The sequence below is a fragment of the Sminthopsis crassicaudata genome, chromosome 2 (assembly GCF_048593235.1).
Source record: "Sminthopsis crassicaudata isolate SCR6 chromosome 2, ASM4859323v1, whole genome shotgun sequence".
Lineage (NCBI taxonomy): Eukaryota > Metazoa > Chordata > Mammalia > Dasyuromorphia > Dasyuridae > Sminthopsis > Sminthopsis crassicaudata.
Genome location: NC_133618.1, coordinates 151,062,411 through 151,081,486, shown reverse-complemented (window position 1 = coordinate 151,081,486; position 19,076 = coordinate 151,062,411). Strand labels below are relative to the sequence as shown.

Sequence of the window (19,076 nt, the reverse complement as noted above, 5' to 3'; positions counted from 1 at the left end):
AAATAGAGAGATATACAAATCCCACATTAACATATACATACATGATTGTTGTCCTTTGTTCTTGAAAAGGACCAAAATGATATCATGGTGTATCTGACTGTGGCTGACCAGACCAATAGGAGCCCAGAATGCTCTGCTTAGAGCTTGGTTAGATATACATACTCATGTGTATTCTGTCCAGTAGCTATATAGACTTCCCAAGAGCAAGGCATGCTTTTTTACTTTGTCTTTGTACCCCTAGCACCTAGACACAATGTTTTACAGATACTGAATACTTAATGAATACTTATTGGATCAGACTAGATCAGAAGTTGACCTACCTTAACAAATGTTTACCATTTTGTTACCCTTCAGGGAAAACTATTTGAAACAATTGATGGAAAAAAAAAACTATATTGAGAAACAAATTCCATCTGTCTTTGGAAATGCAACACCAGAACATCAACAACACTCAGGGAACTCGATGGAAATCATGGTAATAACGTCAGCTTACATGATTGGTCTTGTCTAGGAAACTGAAGGAAGATATTTCAGTTCATTTTCATGAATCTGGGGATCATTATATAATTAAGATCTTCATTTCAGCTAGATGAACATAAAGAGGGGCTCCCTTTAGGTGGAAGATATGTCCATAGGGAGACCACTGGTCAGATGAATGAATTGGTTTATATTATTTTCTCAGAGCAAAGGCAATAATGAAGTAATGGATAGAATTCTGGATTTGTCATCAGGAAAGCCTGGATTTAGGTACTTACTAATTACATGAAGTCAATTAACCTTTTTAGGCCTTAGTTTCCTCATGTATAAGATGGAACTGATACAGGTACCAACTTCACAGAGCTGTTGTGAGTCTCAAATGAGATAATGTATATTAAGCGATCTACAAACCTTAAGGAGTGGCTGGGTAGCATAATAGATAGAGTGCTAGGCTTGGAGTCAGGATACCTGAGTTCAGATCTGGGCTCCAATACTTACCAGCTATTTGACCCTTAACTCTGTTTGTCTAAGTTTAATTAGGTCATGAAGAGTTACAAACTTCTGAAATGAGTGAACAACAAGAACAAACGGAGCTGAATAAATATACCATTAATAAAGATACCATTTATAAGAATGGCGATAATCACAGGTGGACTTTCTAAGAGAGACTTGCACAGTTTTCATGGCAGTTTTCTTTTTCACTCTTGACTTACATGAATGCTGCAATTGATGAAGGGGGAATATCCATCAAATCCTGGCACCCATGAGATCAGGAGGGTATGTGCAGTGCTGTTCTTGATGCTGACTTCACTTGGTGCAGAGGGAATGGCTAAGGGAAAAAATAAAAATCAAGGACAACAATCACATATTCAAGTTCTACAAAAGCATGTGAGTCTTCAGAGAAGAATTATAGAAAAAAATATTTCATATTGCAGTCAACTAAAAATACTTAGGCATGTATTTTTGTACATTTTTCTATCTTGGAGAATATAATCTGGCTGATATAAAGGCAAATCACATTAATTAAATGTATTTTTTTAATCTGTCAAACAGTCACATGGTTATTGTTCAAGTCTCCTAGTGCATATGGGGAGAAAAATAATAATTCACACTTTGGAAAAGGAATGTTTAATTCAAAATATTCATAAATTACTGACTTGCTATGTGTAGACATCATACTGATCAGAAAGAAATAAATGACCAAGATTCAAATGTAGGTCCTCTTACTCTATATCTACCAATCTTTCCACCACACCATTTGAATAGAGCAAGGTTCCCTGGAAAAATATTTTTCCTTTTTTAGCTCTTCTATAATAAGAGCCCTTAAATCTTCCAGGTATGCCTAGTAAAAGACCAAAGTCTTTGTTTTTCTTTTTAAACTTTTATTGCCAGAGTAAGCTTTTAATAAAAACTAACATTTATATATAGTGCCTTAATGCTAATAAAGAATTTTCCTCAAAGTCTTTGACACAGATAAGGAAACAGACCTAAGTTGCAACATCTGCTTAAGATTATACTGCTAGTATCAGAGGTGAGTCTCAAATCCGCATCTGACTTAAAAATTGCAAAGATTACTCAGACTTCTATTTAAAGCCTTAAAAACAAAACCTACAAAAATGAATCAGTCCCCACACCCCTGCATTCGAAGAATAGAGTTTGAAATGTAAGTAAAATCAGCATTCTGTTTGATTAACATAATATGAAGTAGAATTCCCCCTAAACAATTGAGTAATAGATTATTTGCAAAGCTGTCCTAAACAAACCATTCATCTTTGGAGTACTTGAATCATATTGGAAGGTATATTGCACACATATAGTAAATTTGGTTCTGCATACAGGGGCTAGATATTAGTGGAAATTTTTTTTTTCAAATCCTCTAATTCACAGCTGCAGGGTTTGCTCTAAGCACCAAGTAAAAAAGTCTGGTTTTCTTACAAATGCTACTTATTTCAGATTTTTAAAAAAATTCTAGAATATTTTAATATTGTTAAGTTTTATGCCTTTACATCTTTCACTTCCCCTCCCCCCAGAGTCACTCTCATTCATAGATTTTTGTAATTCCTAACATTTCTCATGAAAATTATAATAATGAACTATGGAATGAAGGAAGAAAGGAAGTGATACAGTTCCTCTGCTATGAACTTTCAGCTTAATCCTTTTTTTTTTTTTTTTTTTTTTTTTGTCAAAAGAACTTTCGGAAAGGGCCCTTTAGAAACTTAGACTTCACTGATTTTTTGAAGCTAAAAGTATTGAAGTATCCTTACTAGGGTCCTTTGGTTACCACTGGGATGATAAATTATTCTTGCCTTTCCTTAAATATCATCTAAAAAGAAATTGTTATCTTAAAGGACAATAAATATTTACTTTTAATATAGTAAATAAAATACTAAAAGATTATATTCTAATTAAACTCTAAGGTACCTACATACCTTCCCTTGGACAAGATACTTAGTTTATCCAGAGTTACAGTTTTCTGGTGCTATTCTATCTTTTCTGGTTTATTACTGTCCTTCATACAGTCTTAGACCCAGTTAATTGGGTCTTTAACTTTAAAGACTTTAGTCTTTAAACTAACTTTAGTTAGTAACTAACTAACCTCCTTAGTATGTCTCATACCTGATTACTCATCTGGATGGTATCACACATAGAGCTCTAAATCTAGAGTCAGGAAGAACTGAGTTCAAGTTCAGTCTCAGACACTTCCTAGCTGTGTGACCCTGGGCAAGTCATGCAACCCTGTTTGCCTCAGTTTTCTTATCTGTAAAATGAGTTGGAGAAGGAAATGGAAACTGCTCCAGTATCTTTGCCAAGAAAACTCCATATGAATCTAGAGTCAGACATGACTGAAATGACTAAGCAACAAAAAAATAATACCTACCTCCCAGTGTCGGTGAGGATAAATTGTAAAGCACTTTGCAAACTTTAAGAATATCTATAAATATTAGCTGCTATTATCATTTTTATACTTCATCTGTATCTCTGCGACTTTGCACAAGATGTCCAGCATGACAGAATTGTACTCCCTCCTCACTTTTACCTTTTAAAATCCTGTTTCTCTGAGTGGATGCCCATCAGTTGGAGAATGGCTGAATAAGTTATGGTATATGCATGTTATGAGATATGACTGTTCTGTAAGAAACGACCAGCAGGATGATTTCAGAAAGGCCTGAAGAGACTTACATGAACTGATGCTAGTGAAATGAGTAGAACCAAGAAAACATTGTACATAGCAACCAAAAGCTTATGTGATGGACTTGGTTCTTTTCAACAATGAGGTGATTCAGACCAGTTCCAATAGACTTGTGATGGAGAGAGCCATCTGCATCCAGAAAGAGGACCTGGGGCTTGAGTGTGGATCACAACATATAATTTTCACCTTTTTTGTTGTCTGCTTGATTTTTTCTTTCTTATCTTTTCCCTTTTGATCTGATTTTTCTTATACAGCATGATAAATGTAGAAATATGTTTAGAAGAAATGACACATATTTAACTTATACTGGATTACTTGCTGTCTAGGGGAGGGGGTGAGAAAAGGGAGGGAGAAAATTTTGGAACACAAGGTTTTGCAAGGGTGAATGCCAAAAACTATCTTTGCATGCATTTTGAAAATAAAAATATATTACTAAAAAAGTACTATAAAAAAGAAAATATTGGAATGTTATTATATATTTTGATTGTTCATTATCCATTCTTTTTCTTGTAAATTATAAAAAATACAGTTTAAGAAAACCCAGAATTTCCATCAAAGCTTGGCTAAAGTACCTTCTCCACAAATCTTCTTCTGACCTGTTTTTTTTACTAATGCCTTCTTCTCAAAAAAACTAATTTGCATTTATTTTACAGAACATTATTGAGGGCATATTTTAGTAACCAGGCACAGAATAGTGCCTCACTTCAATTATTTAGATATTTATTATTCTCTAGGTTTATTTGCCCATTCCAACATATCCTCAAACTAATAAGATTGAGTTCCCAAAAAAGAATCACAACCATAAGACTACACACCGCTTCTCTCAGGGCTCTAAGAAATAACCTCATTTTGGGGGATACATTCCCCTTTTTGCACCTCTATAGTTCTTGAACCCCCACAATCATGCTTTCATTTACACAAACCCATACATTCATGTTGATGACACATCAGATCTTAAACTTAATCATATATTTAAAAATAAATAAAAACAATAATAATGACCATAACAAGCACTCAAATAAAGCAATTGCAGTAATAATAAATACATCCCAGTCCACACATAAACCTGGGATACACTTTGCCAGTAATTTAGTACATATTTATGAGAATAAATGTACACTTAATGGAAACATAAAAGAAGATTACATGAAAAATCTATGTGCTTGAGGTATCTGAAAACTGAATTTCAGGCCTTGATGTCACCAAAATATTCAAGAAAATCTACACCACCAGAAGTTACTAAATGCTTCCCTTCTCTATTCCTGGACAAAATGCTCTAAAACCAAATAAAGAATATAAAAGATTTTTAAAATTTACAATAATTTTTAAAAGAGAGCTGAGGAAGTTTATATTCTTAACTTAGGTAGCAATTTCCTTTAATCTGGTTTTCCCTGAGCAATGAAGAAAACCAGACACAACTATTCACTCATCAAAATTCTGCATCATCCAATCAGCTAATAACAAATATAACTCAGTGAAGATACTGGGTAGAAACTCTGAGCAAAGCAGAAAAAATCAGTTAATGTTTCAGGTACCAAAATATTACTATCACCAATTAGCATGGAGTAAGCAAAATTATAGCAAAGTAGCTATAAAATTTTCCCCTCTATTTTCCCCTTTCAAACTAAGGGTGGTAGCAGAGAACAAAACAATGTGCATTTCTGAAAGGTTTCACCTCTTTCATACTTCCATGAGGCTGACATTGAAGCTTTTGTCTAATGGGCTGGAATCTCACTCCCAAAGCTCATTCCTGACACCCTTCAGCTGACTACTCCACCCTCATCTTTTTCCACATAACTATCCCCCCCTTTTAAAATAACCTCTTTCAGTGTGTTTAGTCTTTACTCCCCATGTTTCTCAATCTGTATGCATCACTGTCAGTAACTTAGAACACAGCTTCCTAGTACACATAGATTTAATTTTCACTTATACCATAAAAACTCATGAACTCTTTCCAATGAAATTAATGGTTTGTATTTAACCAACTCATTGACTGCAACCAATTTTTTTTACTTTATTTGGATTCTAATTTTTTTCTTTTTAAATTATAGCTTTTTATTTTCAAAATATATACATGGATAATTTTCAATAATTCACCCCTACAAAACCCTGTGTTTTCTGTTTTTCCCCTCCCTGCCCTCTATCCCCTTCCCCAGTCAGCAAGTGATCCAATAAATGTGAAACATGTGCCATTCATCTATACATATTTCCAAAAATTTCATGCTGCACAAAGAAAATCAGATCAAAAAGGAAAAAAATGAGAAAATACAAAATGCAAGCAAACAACAACAAAAAGAGTGAAAATACTATGTTGTGGTCCACATTCAGTTCCCACTGTTCTCTCTCTGCATGCAGATGGCTTTCTTCACAAGACTATTGGAATACCTCATTGTTGAAGATAGCCATGTCCATCAGAATTAATCATCGTATAATCTTTCTGTACAATCAGTTATTTGATTACTATATACAAATGAGCTGAAGAACCACAATATCTTGTATTTCCAACTAAAAATGTCCAATAATCTGTATCTCTGACATGTACTTCTTTATACTTGAATTTCAGCAGTTTTAAATAAAAGTTCTTTCTCTGCCTCTTTTAAAACATCAAACTGATCATCTTCAAAAGAAGTATAACTACATCAGTAGTGTCCACCTCAAAATTTAATAGATCCTGAAGAGCTATATATATATATATATATATATAAATTTTATAATTATAACATTTTTGACAGTACAACATTGTCCCTTGTACTCCCTTCTGTTCTGAATTTTCCCCTCCTTCCCTCCACCCCCTCCCCTAGATGGCAGACATTCCCATAGATATTAAATATCTTATAGTATATCCTAGGTACAATATATATGTGCAGAACCGAATTTTGTTGTTGTTATTGTTGTTGTTGCAAAGCAAGAATTGGATTTGGAAGGTATAAATAACCTGGGGAGAAAAACAAAAAATGCTAACAGTTTACACTCATTTCCCAGTGTTTCTTCTCTGCGTGTAGCTGATTTTGTCTATCATTGATCAATTGGAATTGGATTAGCTCTTCTCTATGTTGAAGATATCCACTTCCATCAGAATACATCCTCATACAGTATCATTGTTGAAGTGTATAATGATCCCCTAGTTCTGCTCATTTCACTCAGCATCAGTTGATATAAGTCTCTCCAAGCCTCTCTGTATTCATCTTGCTGGTCATTTCTTACAGAACAATAATATAACATCCATATACCATAATTTACCCAACCATTCTCCAAGTGATGGGTATCAGTTCATTTTCCAGTTTCTAGCCACTACAAAAAGGGCTGCCACAAACATTTTGGCACATATAGGTCCCTTTCCCTTCTTTAAGATCTCTTTGGGCTATAAGCCCAGTAGTAACACTGCTGGATCAAAGGGTATGCACAGTTTGATAACTTTTTGGGCATAGTTCCAGATTCTTCTGAAGAGCTATATATTGACTTAGAAAACTACCATTTAATATTATCTATGTTTTATTGATTTTTAATTTATTTTGTTAACTAATTCTCAATTATATCTGGTTTAATTTGCACTTTAGAATGTTGGGGGAAGAGAAGCTATGTTTTTGATAGCTCTACATCCTTTATAAGATGATTTATATGACATGGTTTATTTTTTGTCCCAAGTTACTCACAGCTTACTTGAAACCTATAATGATTCACATGAAATTTGGTTGTTTTTTTTAAGCAATAGTTATTATAAAAATATTTTTCCTACTCCTTTTGTGCACCAAATTGTTGACCTATTAAAGAGGGAATAGACTACATCATTTGTAATGAAGACACCTAGAGACCTTGAAGGATGTCTTTAAAAGAGGTTCATGTAGATAAAGTCACATATTGAAAACTCTTCAGCCTGTTGACAACACAGAGAAACCTGCTTCAGTTAATGGCTCTTCTGACACACAACACACGCAGTGACCAGATTGTTCTACTTCTTTTTTCTGCCTCCTAAGTATCTCTACCTTCCCCAAGGGAGGATGACCTTTCTGCTCTTCATCTCTCCCATGACTAACTCATCTACTGCCATAGTCTCAAGGATTATCTCTAGAAGGATGACTCCCCAATCTTTCTTCATCCTTAATCAGTCTCCTGAGTTGTAGCCCCATGTTTCTACTCCCTAGACATATCTACCTCAATAGACCTTAAACTCAACATGTCTAAAACAGAACTCTTCATCTTCCTCCAAAAACTTCTCCTCCCAACTTCCTGTTTTTCTATTAATGGTATCACCACTCTTCCAGTCACTCAGACTCAAAGTCTTTGTCAGCTTCCTTAGTCATATATTTCTGTCATTACTCTATTTTCACTGCAACTAATTCCTTGCCTCCCTGCCTATTATCATCCCAAGACTTAAGTTTCACATCCTTCCAATTCCTCCCACTCAATAGATGCCAGATTAATTTTTCTAATTCATAACTCTGTTAAATTCTTTCCACTGTTGAAAATTCCTAATTGTTTTCTACTACTTACCAAATAAAATACAAATTCCTAAGCCTGGCATTCAAAGTCCTCAGCCTAATATCAATTTACTTCCCAATTTTATCTTCTACATCCTCCCTTCATCCCAGATTTATTCTAGGACTTCTTGCCCTTTCCCCAAACATATCCTTCACTTTCATCCATTTCCAAGCCAAGGGATTTTTATTTGATACTGAAAATAATAGGGTTTCCCATATAGGAAACATTCCTCCCTTATTCATTCTCCAATGAAATCCTATGTCTCCTTCAAGGAGTTTAAATGCCAATTACTTTATTATTCTTACCCCATCCACTCACTAGTCCAAAATAACCTTTTATTCTTCTGAGCTTTTATAGCATTTTGAACTTCTTCAACTTTGTTTTAGGGTACTTGTGTATACTAAATAAGGTTTGAAAAACATATCCCACATGGATTCTTGTCCTGCAGAAATTTTGAGGCTTAATTATAACATGTGCAACTAATTATAATTAAAAAAACTTTTATGCCAAAGTGAGAGGAATTTTGGGGCACTGAAAATATGTTCACTGAAAACTGAGTGGATGCCCAGCAAATGGAGAAGGTTGAACAAGTTATGGTATATGAATGTAATGGAATATTATTGTTCTATAAGAAATGATTAGCAGGACGATTTCAGATATGGGTCACCACATAGTATTTTCACTTTTTTGTTGTTATCTTTTTTGTTTCTTTCCATTTTTCCCCTTTGATCTGATTTTTCTTGTGCAACATAATAAATGTGGAAATATGTTCAAAAGAACTGCACATGTTTAACTTATATTGGATTACTTGCTATCTAAGAAAGGGTGGTAGGGAGAAGGGAGGGAAAAATTTTGGAACACAAGGTTTTGCAAGAATGAATGTTGAAAACTATATATGTATTTTGAAAATAAAAATCTATTATTAAAATACATTCACATAAAAATGCTAGAATTATTTGTTGCATCCCTCCTCCGTATCCACTTTTTCCACTACTCTACTTTATGCTACCTAATTTACTGCCTGCCTCTAGCCCTAGCTCTGATTTATATTTATCTCTTTTCTCTCCCTAAGACTACAAGCTGCTTGAGGGCAAGGACAAGGAGTTATGTCTTTATCTTCTTCAGAGATCTCTATAATATAAAAAATAAATTCTCAGCAAATGCTTTCTGAATTGTCTTAGAATCACAGAATGGTAGAACTACAAATCGTGGGATACTGAGGGCTTAAAATGATTTGGCTCAAATATCAGTTATTTTATAATTTCCCCTCCATCCTTTACCTCAAAATGGTTTCTTCCTTCTCTGAATTTTTAATACCATTTTGTACATTTCTACCTTGGTTACTTAATTGGCTAGTTCATCGTGGTTGTGACTAGAAGCTGGGTTTCTTTTAAATTTAGTGCTCTTTTTTTCTCTATAACATTCTGCCTCCAACAGAAAGAACCCAAGTTACACTGACTCAGTTAAAATTACAAAGTTTCAGGAGCAAGGTTAAATAGACCATGGTTGATTTTAAAAAACTTCCTCCTAATTTTATAAAGTACCACAAAGGGGAGAAATGCTCAATGAAACATTGATACAAGCATAATAACATTGTGCATTTGTGAGAGTGACCGGTGGTATTCAAACGGATTTGTTGAAAATGATTACTGACCTTTGGACTTTCTTTTCCTTTCAGATTTAGGGTTTATGCAGCTTTGGTCCAGGGTTACACAATTGCCCATCTCCCTATATCTATAAGTGGACCAGAACCTTAGACAACTGCTGTTGTGCTCAAATCACTTCTAGCCATCCCTAGTAATCATGTACCCCTAGTCCAGGAGAGATGAGGGTGGAAGGTAGGCAAGGGAAGAAGAGCACAGAGGATTGAGAAGGGAGCAACTGATTCATTTTCTCCAACCCCTCTGCCCCGAGGGCAAACCATTGGCTGCTCCCTCACCAAAGCTTTTGGTTTGGTCTGGCAAACAACACAAAGTCTATTCTGCAGTCCTTAAAGAGCCTCTTCTAGAAATAAAGGGGTTTTTTTTTCATGTGGCTTAAAGGAGGGTGCCTTCCCCTTGTAGCATTAGGCAATATGAAAAGCAAGGGAAAAAAAAATATATATATAAAATCTCTCCCACTTACCTTTTATATTAACCTGTCCTTCCTTTGATACAGTCAATCCTTTATCATTGTGAGCTTCACAACTAAATGTTGCTGGTTCAGTAAGACCTATGGGAGAAAAGGTCAAGGAGAACAAGCATCAGAATATTATCAATATAGAACTGAAAAAGATCTTGGAGCCTCTCTAGCCCAATTCTTCAACAACTGCAAAGAAACAAATTATGGTTTATTATCCAGAATCCAAAATTAAAATTTTTTTTTCTAATTCTGTTTTTGAGGGGGTTCGTTCTCTAAACTCTAAAAAAAGAAAAAAAAAAGCTGGTTTTGATCAGCTTCTAGCTTTTTAAAAAAAACTAGCTTGGAATAAAACATTGCCCTCAAGAAAAGGGGCACTATCGGTCAAGTTCTATTCTGAAGAGCTTTCTTCTGCCAAAAATGGGAACAAAATCTTGGGCAGTCAAACCACTTGTGTTTCCCTGACACTGCGCTTTTGAACAGATACGATAAATAACAAAAATGCTTCATTTTGGTTTCCAAATACTGAATAGCAGGGTGGGAGGTTCAGGCTCCTGTGTCATGAACAGCTGCAGCCAGCATGAACTCTGATAATAGGACTATGAAATAATGCTAACTTAGGAAAAACTCAAGTCTCTTAAATTCAAAAGGAATCATCCTATGAAACGGGTTATCTATTTAATAGGAGTACTATGAATGGAATGAGGTTTTTAAAAGAGCACCAATGGTAGAAAATATTTTAGACCCCTCAGCAATGTGATTTTACTACAAAAACCAAGGCTTGGCTCTGTGAAGGGGATCTCACAGAAAGAACTCCACACAAGGATAATTTCCCAGCTGTTCAGAGCCCTGCCATTTAGAAATCTCTCTCTATTTTTCTCTGCAAGACACTTGGGAAGTTTAGTGTACCAAGTTAAAAGGAAAAAAAAAACCAAAAACAAAACAGGGATACTTGTGATATACAACCTGTACTTTAGGAAGGAAATTGATAAAGTGCCTCATGTCCCAAAGGAGGCCATCAGAATGAGCATGTTATGCTGGGGATTCATTTATGGTATAAACTGAAGTAGCTGACCTCTGAAATCCATCCCATCCCTGAGGTTTCTTGAGTCTTCTTTCTGACTTTAGTAATTTTTAAGGAAGGGCCAGCTTTTAGAACATGAGTGGGAGGCACAAAGTTGCAGCTTGGTTTCAAGAGATTAGTGGGTGGCTTAGTGGACAATAGTGAGACAAAAAGGCTGCAATGGAAAGAAACCAGGCCAATTTGGCATGAAAGAAGGGCTATACCAGTTTGGGAGATGAGGAAGAATATCATCAGTTGACATCCAGGTCAATGTTACTAAGTGTTACTTATCTCAAGAGATCAAAATATATCTGGGCAAGTGGCAAGGAGGAAAATCAAAGATTTGAAGAACTTTTGATTTTTCATAATCCACTCATAGAATAGGGAAGGTTGCTATAAAATGTATATGTATTTACTTTTTTGCTGAGGCAATTGGGGTTAAATTACTTGCTCAGGGCCACACAGCTAGGAAGTGTTAAGTGTCTTGAGATCAGACTTGAACTCAGATCCTCCTGACTTCAGGGCTGGTGCTCTATCCATTGCGCCACCTAGCTGTCTCTATGTATTTATTTTTATGATTACTTAAAACGCTGTCTTAGGAGTTAATGGAATAAAATTCCTCTCCTTATTACAAGAAAACCTTCCAATAAAGGTGACTTTATGGATACAATATAGAGAGGATTATTTTTCAATTATAGGTTGAATGAAATGATCACTGAATCTCTTCCAGCCCTTTATTTCTGGGATTCCATAATATGAAAAAGTAGGGCTGGTAAATATGAGAAAACAATTTAGATTTGGTAGAAAATAATGTTGTTTTCCTCTTTATTTCTGTAAAATGTGCAGATGAGAGCAATTGGCACGGAACATGGGCAAAAATTCAGAGTTGTATAACAAGAAGTTTCAGAATTAAAAGGGACTCAAAGGGTTCTCTGGATTAGAAAGTTCTAAGAGCCTTATGGACCCAGTTTTAGCATGCCTATCCCATTATATCTCTATAGAGTTTCACTGAATGTCCCATTCATTCCTGCATTTAATGCCATGATACAATTAAGAAATGTTTATTTTGTATCTAAAATAAACCTTGTTTTCTTATAATACACATCCTTGTCCTCTTGTTTGGCTCCTTTTCGGAAACAGCCTTTACAAGCAATAATAAGTAGGGCACTGTATGCAAAGAGTATCTCTGAAACAGTTTTAAGGAACATTCAGTAACAGGATGTCCCCTTAACAATTAGAATTGCTGAATGAAGCCAAACAATGTTTTGGGCTTATTTTTAGTTTTTCTTTTTTAAGCAGTTATTCGAATCCTGTCAGATATACATTAAGTAATCCTATTACTGAATCACTTAAACAAGTTTTGCTTTTGTACTAATATTAGCTTTCTTAACGAAACAATTAATAAAGAAGAATTAATTTTTGTTTTACTGTGGCCTTAAATCTAAAAAGATAAAATATAGATCTGGAGGTCACAAGAAGTTGAATGTTTGCTAAAAAAAATAGTTTTAGATATTTAAATGTGAATTATTTTGCTTTGTGTGTAATAAATTCCATAGTTAGAGAATCTCTCTGTATCTGAAGGTCAAAAACAAGGGTTCTTTGGGGACAGGAGGAGAGCAAGCATTCATTAAGTGCCAAATTCTGTGTTGTGTTTTAAAAATATATCATGTGTTCTTCTATCAACTCTGTGAGGTAGATACTGTTAGGATCCTCATTTGCCTCATCCTCAGCTAAGGAAACTAAGACAGACTTGCTAAGCTAGGAAGAATTTGAAGTTGGATTAAACCTGAGCTCTTCTTGATAACAGACCCTTGCTGCTTTCTTTAGTTAATACCCTGACATTGCAAAGAAATCTGCTGGACTTCAAAATCTTCTCAGAATAAAATTAATATGTTTGGGATGTCAAAAAGTTCTAAAGCAACTTGAATCAGAACCATAAAATATAGGGAAACTGATAGACAATTTAGAGGGTATTGATTACACTTGAACCTCCTTCAGAAATTGAAAACAAAGCAGAGACAAGTAGATAAAGTAGAAAAGTAGAGTTTGGTGTCTAAGAAGAATTTTCATTTAAAATGAGAAGGAATTATATGGGATATTTCCACCTTATTCCCTCACCCATCAACAGCCTCATCTTAAATAAGCTTCTCTATAATCTGTCTTTGCCCAACGCAGGACAGAGTCCCAGAGTTTCTCTCCTTGTGTCCACCCCAACAAATGAACTTGCCTTAAAAAGTCATTTTTGAGTTCACACTACATGCAGTTTATCTGGGCAACAAAACTACTAGCCATGATTCTTCCTTTTGAGATCCTTTTGAGATTCTGAATTTGGATCGCCACAGAATCTGTTGAATTCTGAGACTAAAACTGTCTTTTTTTTGTCAGACTGCATTACAGAGAAACCCTTAGTAGGGAAACTATGCTGCCATTAATGTAAATAATCATGACTAATCATATTTACCTTATCTCATCTATTCATTCCACAAACTAAAATTCAACAAAACTGTATTATATGTTAACTATATGCAAAGAACTGTATAGGAAATACAGATACAAAGATAAAATAATCAAGTTCTCATCATCAAGAGGTTATTTTCTCTAAAAGGTAATGCAATGGGGAGAGAGGGATGGAGAAGAATTGAAATGGAACTATTTCATATTCTGATAACCATAAGATAACCCAGAGTGTATTGCTCTGGAAATATTTAAGAAGAGAGAAAATTTTCACCTGAGAGTATCAAGGAAGGTTATGTGGAGGAGAAGGTATCTAAATAGAGCCTTGAAGAAAAATAAAGATCCTAAGAGGGGACAATGATGTAGAATCACATTCCAGGTGGGAGACACTTGTGCAAAATAAACTGAAACAGAAGATGCAACTAAGGTAATAATAACAATGACAATAAGAATTTGTATAGTGCTTTAAGATTTGCAAGGTGCTTTACATAGATTAATTCATTTGAGCCTCACCTACCACACAGGTAGGTGCTATTATTATTCCCACTCTACAGAAACTGAAACTAAGGCTGAAAAAGAGTAATTTGTCCTGTCTAATAAGTACATGGAGCAGAATCAGAACTCAATTCTTCCTGCCTCCAAGTCCCACAATCCATTGTATCATCTAGCTACCTATGTGAATTAAACATGCAAATCAGTACCACTGGTACAAATGAGACCAAAATTGGATAAAAGATTTAGAGCTAGCAGAGGTCTTAGAAATAATCCAGTCCAACCTCTTCATTTTCCAAAAGAAAAAAGAAACCAAGTCCTATGATCTTTCCAATGCAAAACCAATATTGAAAGTCAAGTTCTCCAACTGATGATCCAGGGCTATCTTCCCTCAAATACACTGCCACACTCATGGGGTCAAATCCACAAATAGGAGTTAATTTTATTAATCTTATTTATTAATTTTATTTATCTTCCTTGGCTATAACAGCAATGTCAAAGCAATTATTAGTCATAGCTTCTTAAATATAACTATTATCAGACAAAAAAATTAGTGGAAGGAAAAATTCATTATCTTTTTGTTCAGAAATTTATATGCTTGTCCAAATCGGTCCAAACGATCAATTACTAAAGCATTTTTGTTTCTCTAGTTTGAGTTCTTTATCCTAGCAGATTAGAAAAGCAAAATTCTGGGCCAATGATATACAAATTATTAGAACCTGAAATTGTCTAATATATTTTATCACAAAGGAAGTTCAAATAGTTACAAAGAAATCTTGTTCTTGATGTGTCAAAAGGACTTTCACTTTTAAGGCAGTCTAAGGCACTTTTAGTACCAGGGTTATTCTAATGATTTTCTCCAAAAAGTGTGAGAATTGAGGGCTCCAGAATTTCAGTATAAGATGAAAGAGTTGGGTTGTTTTTTTTTGTTTGTTTGTTTTGTTTTGTTTTTAAATCCATTGACAGGCTAAGAGCTTTTATTTTATATCTAGCCTTGGGCTGCCCACAACACTTTTTGTAGTATTCCCTATGTAAAAATCCGTCTTAATGCTTAAAAAGAAGTCCAAAAAAAATCTTGATAGTGTCTGAATTTAATGGGATGAAATTTAATAAGTATAAAAACTTAGATTCAAAAAATAAGCTTCATAATTACAAGGTGTAGAAAGTTGTTGATTGTCTGAAAATGTATTAAGGCATTCTGGCAGATTTCAATCTCAATAAGTCAACAGTGTGACATAGCAGCCAAAACAACTTATGAAATATTAGGCTGTATTAAAAAAGAAATGATCTCAAGGGCTTGGAAAGTGATAGGAACGCTATACTAAGTCCAAGGGCAGGTCTAAGCTAGAATGCTTAGTTGTGGGAACGCCACATTTTAAGGACCAAGATAAAGCTAAAGAGCATATAAGAGAGTGACTAGGAGGGTAAAAATCCTTGAGATGAGGATCAGTTTAAGAAACCAGGGATATTTAGCCTAGAGAAGGAAAGACAGGGTAGACAAGGATTTGAAAGCATCCATGTAGAGGGCAGAAGAGATTTTTTTTTCCCGTTTGATTCCAGAAGGCAAGACCAGGAATGGAGTAATAGGTAGAAGTTATCAAGAGGTCAATTAAAATTATATGTTAAGAAGTCCCTAATAATCATTTTTCAGTCATGTCTGACTTTTTATGATCCCATTTGGGATTTTCTTAACAAAGATACTGGAATGATTTCCCATTTCCTTCTCTAGCTCATTTTACAGAGGAGGAAACAAAGGAAAACAGGATTATGTGACTTGCCCAAGGTCATAACAACTAATAAGTGTCTGAAGTCACATTTGAATTCAAGTATTTTTGACTCCAGGCTCAGCACTCTATCCACCAAGCCACATTGCTACCCTTCCCAACAATTAAATTTAGACAAAAGGGTTGTCTTCAGAGATAGTGAGTTCTCTATCACTAGGGGTCTCCAGACAAATCCTGTGTGACTAACTGATTGTCAGGTCACCGAATTACATATTGTAATGTTATAATGACTGCTGACATTGATATAACATTTTATTTACATTACCCCTGAGGTAGAAACTATGGGTACTATTACCCTATTTCACAGAAAGGAAACAGCTAATAAGTATCATCAGCAGCTTTCAAACTCTGAGGTCTCCTGAGTCCAGTGCTCTTTCTTCTGATTCTTATTAAATGTCTCAGTCTAAACAAAGTTTGTCAAACTATTCTTCTAGCAGCAAAATTCCAGATGTTAGTCCCTTTTCTCATATATCACTTAGAAGTTAAAAAATAACAACCCCAAACTTGCTTTTAAAAAAAAAACACATTGGTTCAAAATAATTATGGCCTACTGTAAGATATTGGGCTTGTAATAAGTACCTCCTGTTATTATCTGCAGTCCTAGGGATCATGAGAGTGTAGAACTTTGTAATTAACTATGGATAGAGGATGAAAACAGAACTTACTTCTATTCTAGTGCCTCTATAGCAAAGTGAAAAAGACCCAGTATACAACACTAAGTTTCATTAAAGACAGTGTAGAAATAAATGAAAATGCATTGGTCTGGATGATCAATGTATATTGTATGTAAGTATAATAATACCTACTCCAGGATTTCCATGAAGTTAAAAGGAGAGAATAGAAGAAAGAGCTTCAAGGACTTAAAAAGTACTTCATAAATCCAAATTACTCAATTTTTCTCATGCCTGGTCATACCAGTACTAAAACTGTAAATTCCCTGGGGTCAATACTAATTTGGGTGGATTTAATTTACCAGAGTCCCATTAATAAGTAATTGATCACCACTAAGGGGTAAGCTTGTAAATGTTTAACAAAAGGGAGTAGAGTAGAATGTGCTCAGGATTTACTTTTTAAATTTAGTCTGCATATAACACTTTCTTAAGTCTACAATGAACAAAATAAAATCAGGTCCTAAAGCTTAGTGTTTTCCAATTTCTGAGTTGTAAATGGAACCTGCTAAAGTACTTCCATGTACCACTAAAGTCTTCTGCATCAAAATCTTAAAAAAATACACCCACACAAAAACACAAGAAAATAGCCTGAATTGTTCTCGAATACTTTATAATTATTTAGAAACAGTCTTCAATTTAGACCCAGAAGACTAAATTTAAGCCAGAGTTTTTCACTTAAATCTAAATTTGGGGTCATTATCTAAATAAAAATAAAGACTAAACCCTATTTTCTCAAGTGACTGCTAAGGGTATTTACTACCTTGGCAAATATCAAATAAATAGTTCTTCATTTGATTATTGAAGTCATCCAATGAAGTGATGACTCAGCACTTAAAAACTACACATTAAAGATTGTTTAGGCTAAAGCATGACTAATCTCATAATTACACTTTGGCAGAACGCCATAATACTGTCATCAGAGCATGCGAATGATACTTTTATTATAGGCTTTCTGTAGTAAAATGAAAGACACAGAATATAACAGTGAACATAGAGGATAAGATTTGACTCATCGTATAACTGAGAAAACATAGTATTATAGAAAGAGCAATAGAATAGACCTCAAAAATCCTGGGTTCTATTTCTAGGCTTTTCTAAATTGACTGTATGACTTTGAACAAAACACTCTAATTTTCAATTCAATCTGTTGAAAGTCTTGATCCTGAAGATCCCCTACAATTTTCAAAAACTCTAAATTTATGATGAAAATAACTTGAAAACATTGTTCCTTATATACCATATTTATTAAATTATTTAATGTCTTTTCCAACCCACTCCAGCATATCTGGAGAGTGTAGTATTGTGGATAGAGACACAGGCCTGGAATTAGAACAACTTGGGTTCAGGACCTACCTCTGACATACTTTCAGCATGAAAAGAAATTCTTATAAATCTATTAGAAATCTATTAAAGGGGCAGCTAGGTGGCGCAGTGGATAGAGCACCAGCCTTGAATTCAGGAGGACCTGAGTTCAAATCTAATCTCAGACACTTAACACTTCCTAGCTGTGTAACCCTGGGCAAGTCACTTAACCCCAGCCTCAGGGGAGAAAAAAAAAAAATGGAGATGTAAAAAAAAAAAAAAAAAAAAGAAAAAGAAATCTATTAAAAATAATGTGAAATCAGTGGCCCATTATTAATGTAAATATAAAATTTTAAGACAAACTAGTATTTCATCAATACCTACTGTGTACAAAACACTAGGCTAGAAGCTGGAGGAGACAAAGTTTTCAAAGTTAACAACATGACCTTATCTCTATGATCTCTCATTGTAATGTCAGAACCAATGGCTTTTCCTGAGGTTTCATCATTTTGGACTTCTCTTGTAGCCTTTGAGATCACTGACCATTACCTCTTCCTCCTCCTGTATATGCTTTCCTCTCAGGGCTAAGTAAATGTTAGTTTTAATAATTATTATTATTTTCTTAATAAAGTAGATAACTTTTACTACTTACATATCACTGAGGCAATAGTATGTGAACCATGCCAGATTATGACAATTGTTCCCTAAAGTGGATCCTCTACTATACTCTTTAGAATAGCTATTTCAGCTTTTCTTTTATCTTCAAGATAATAGACAAATATTTTCTTTTCTTTTATCTTCAAGACTTCCACACCAAATCATCATCATCATCATCATCATCATCATCATCATCATCAATAACATTTATATACATATAAAGGTTTGCAAAGTGCTTTCTAAATATCTCATTTTATACAGGTACTCTAATTTTTCCTAATTTATAGATAAGGGAAGGAGAAGGAAATAAGCATTTATATAGCACCAACTATGTGCCAGGCACTATGCTAAGAACTTTTTAAGTATCTCATTTAATCTTTACAACAAAA

General features: G+C 34.5%; 1 protein-coding gene across 2 annotated transcripts in view; it reads right to left on the bottom strand.

Annotated features, from left to right (window-relative positions):
- MERTK (MER proto-oncogene, tyrosine kinase) overlaps positions 1–19,076 on the bottom strand; it is a 115,035-nt gene that overhangs the window by 54,867 nt on the left and 41,092 nt on the right. For both annotated transcript variants that reach the window (XM_074287687.1, XM_074287686.1), the window contains exons 5-6: positions 10,271–10,357; positions 1,191–1,306 (exon numbers count right to left, since the gene is read on the bottom strand). In XM_074287687.1, coding sequence (XP_074143788.1) covers positions 1,191–1,306; positions 10,271–10,357 — 203 coding nt within the window. The remainder of the gene's footprint in view (positions 1–1,190; positions 1,307–10,270; positions 10,358–19,076) is intronic.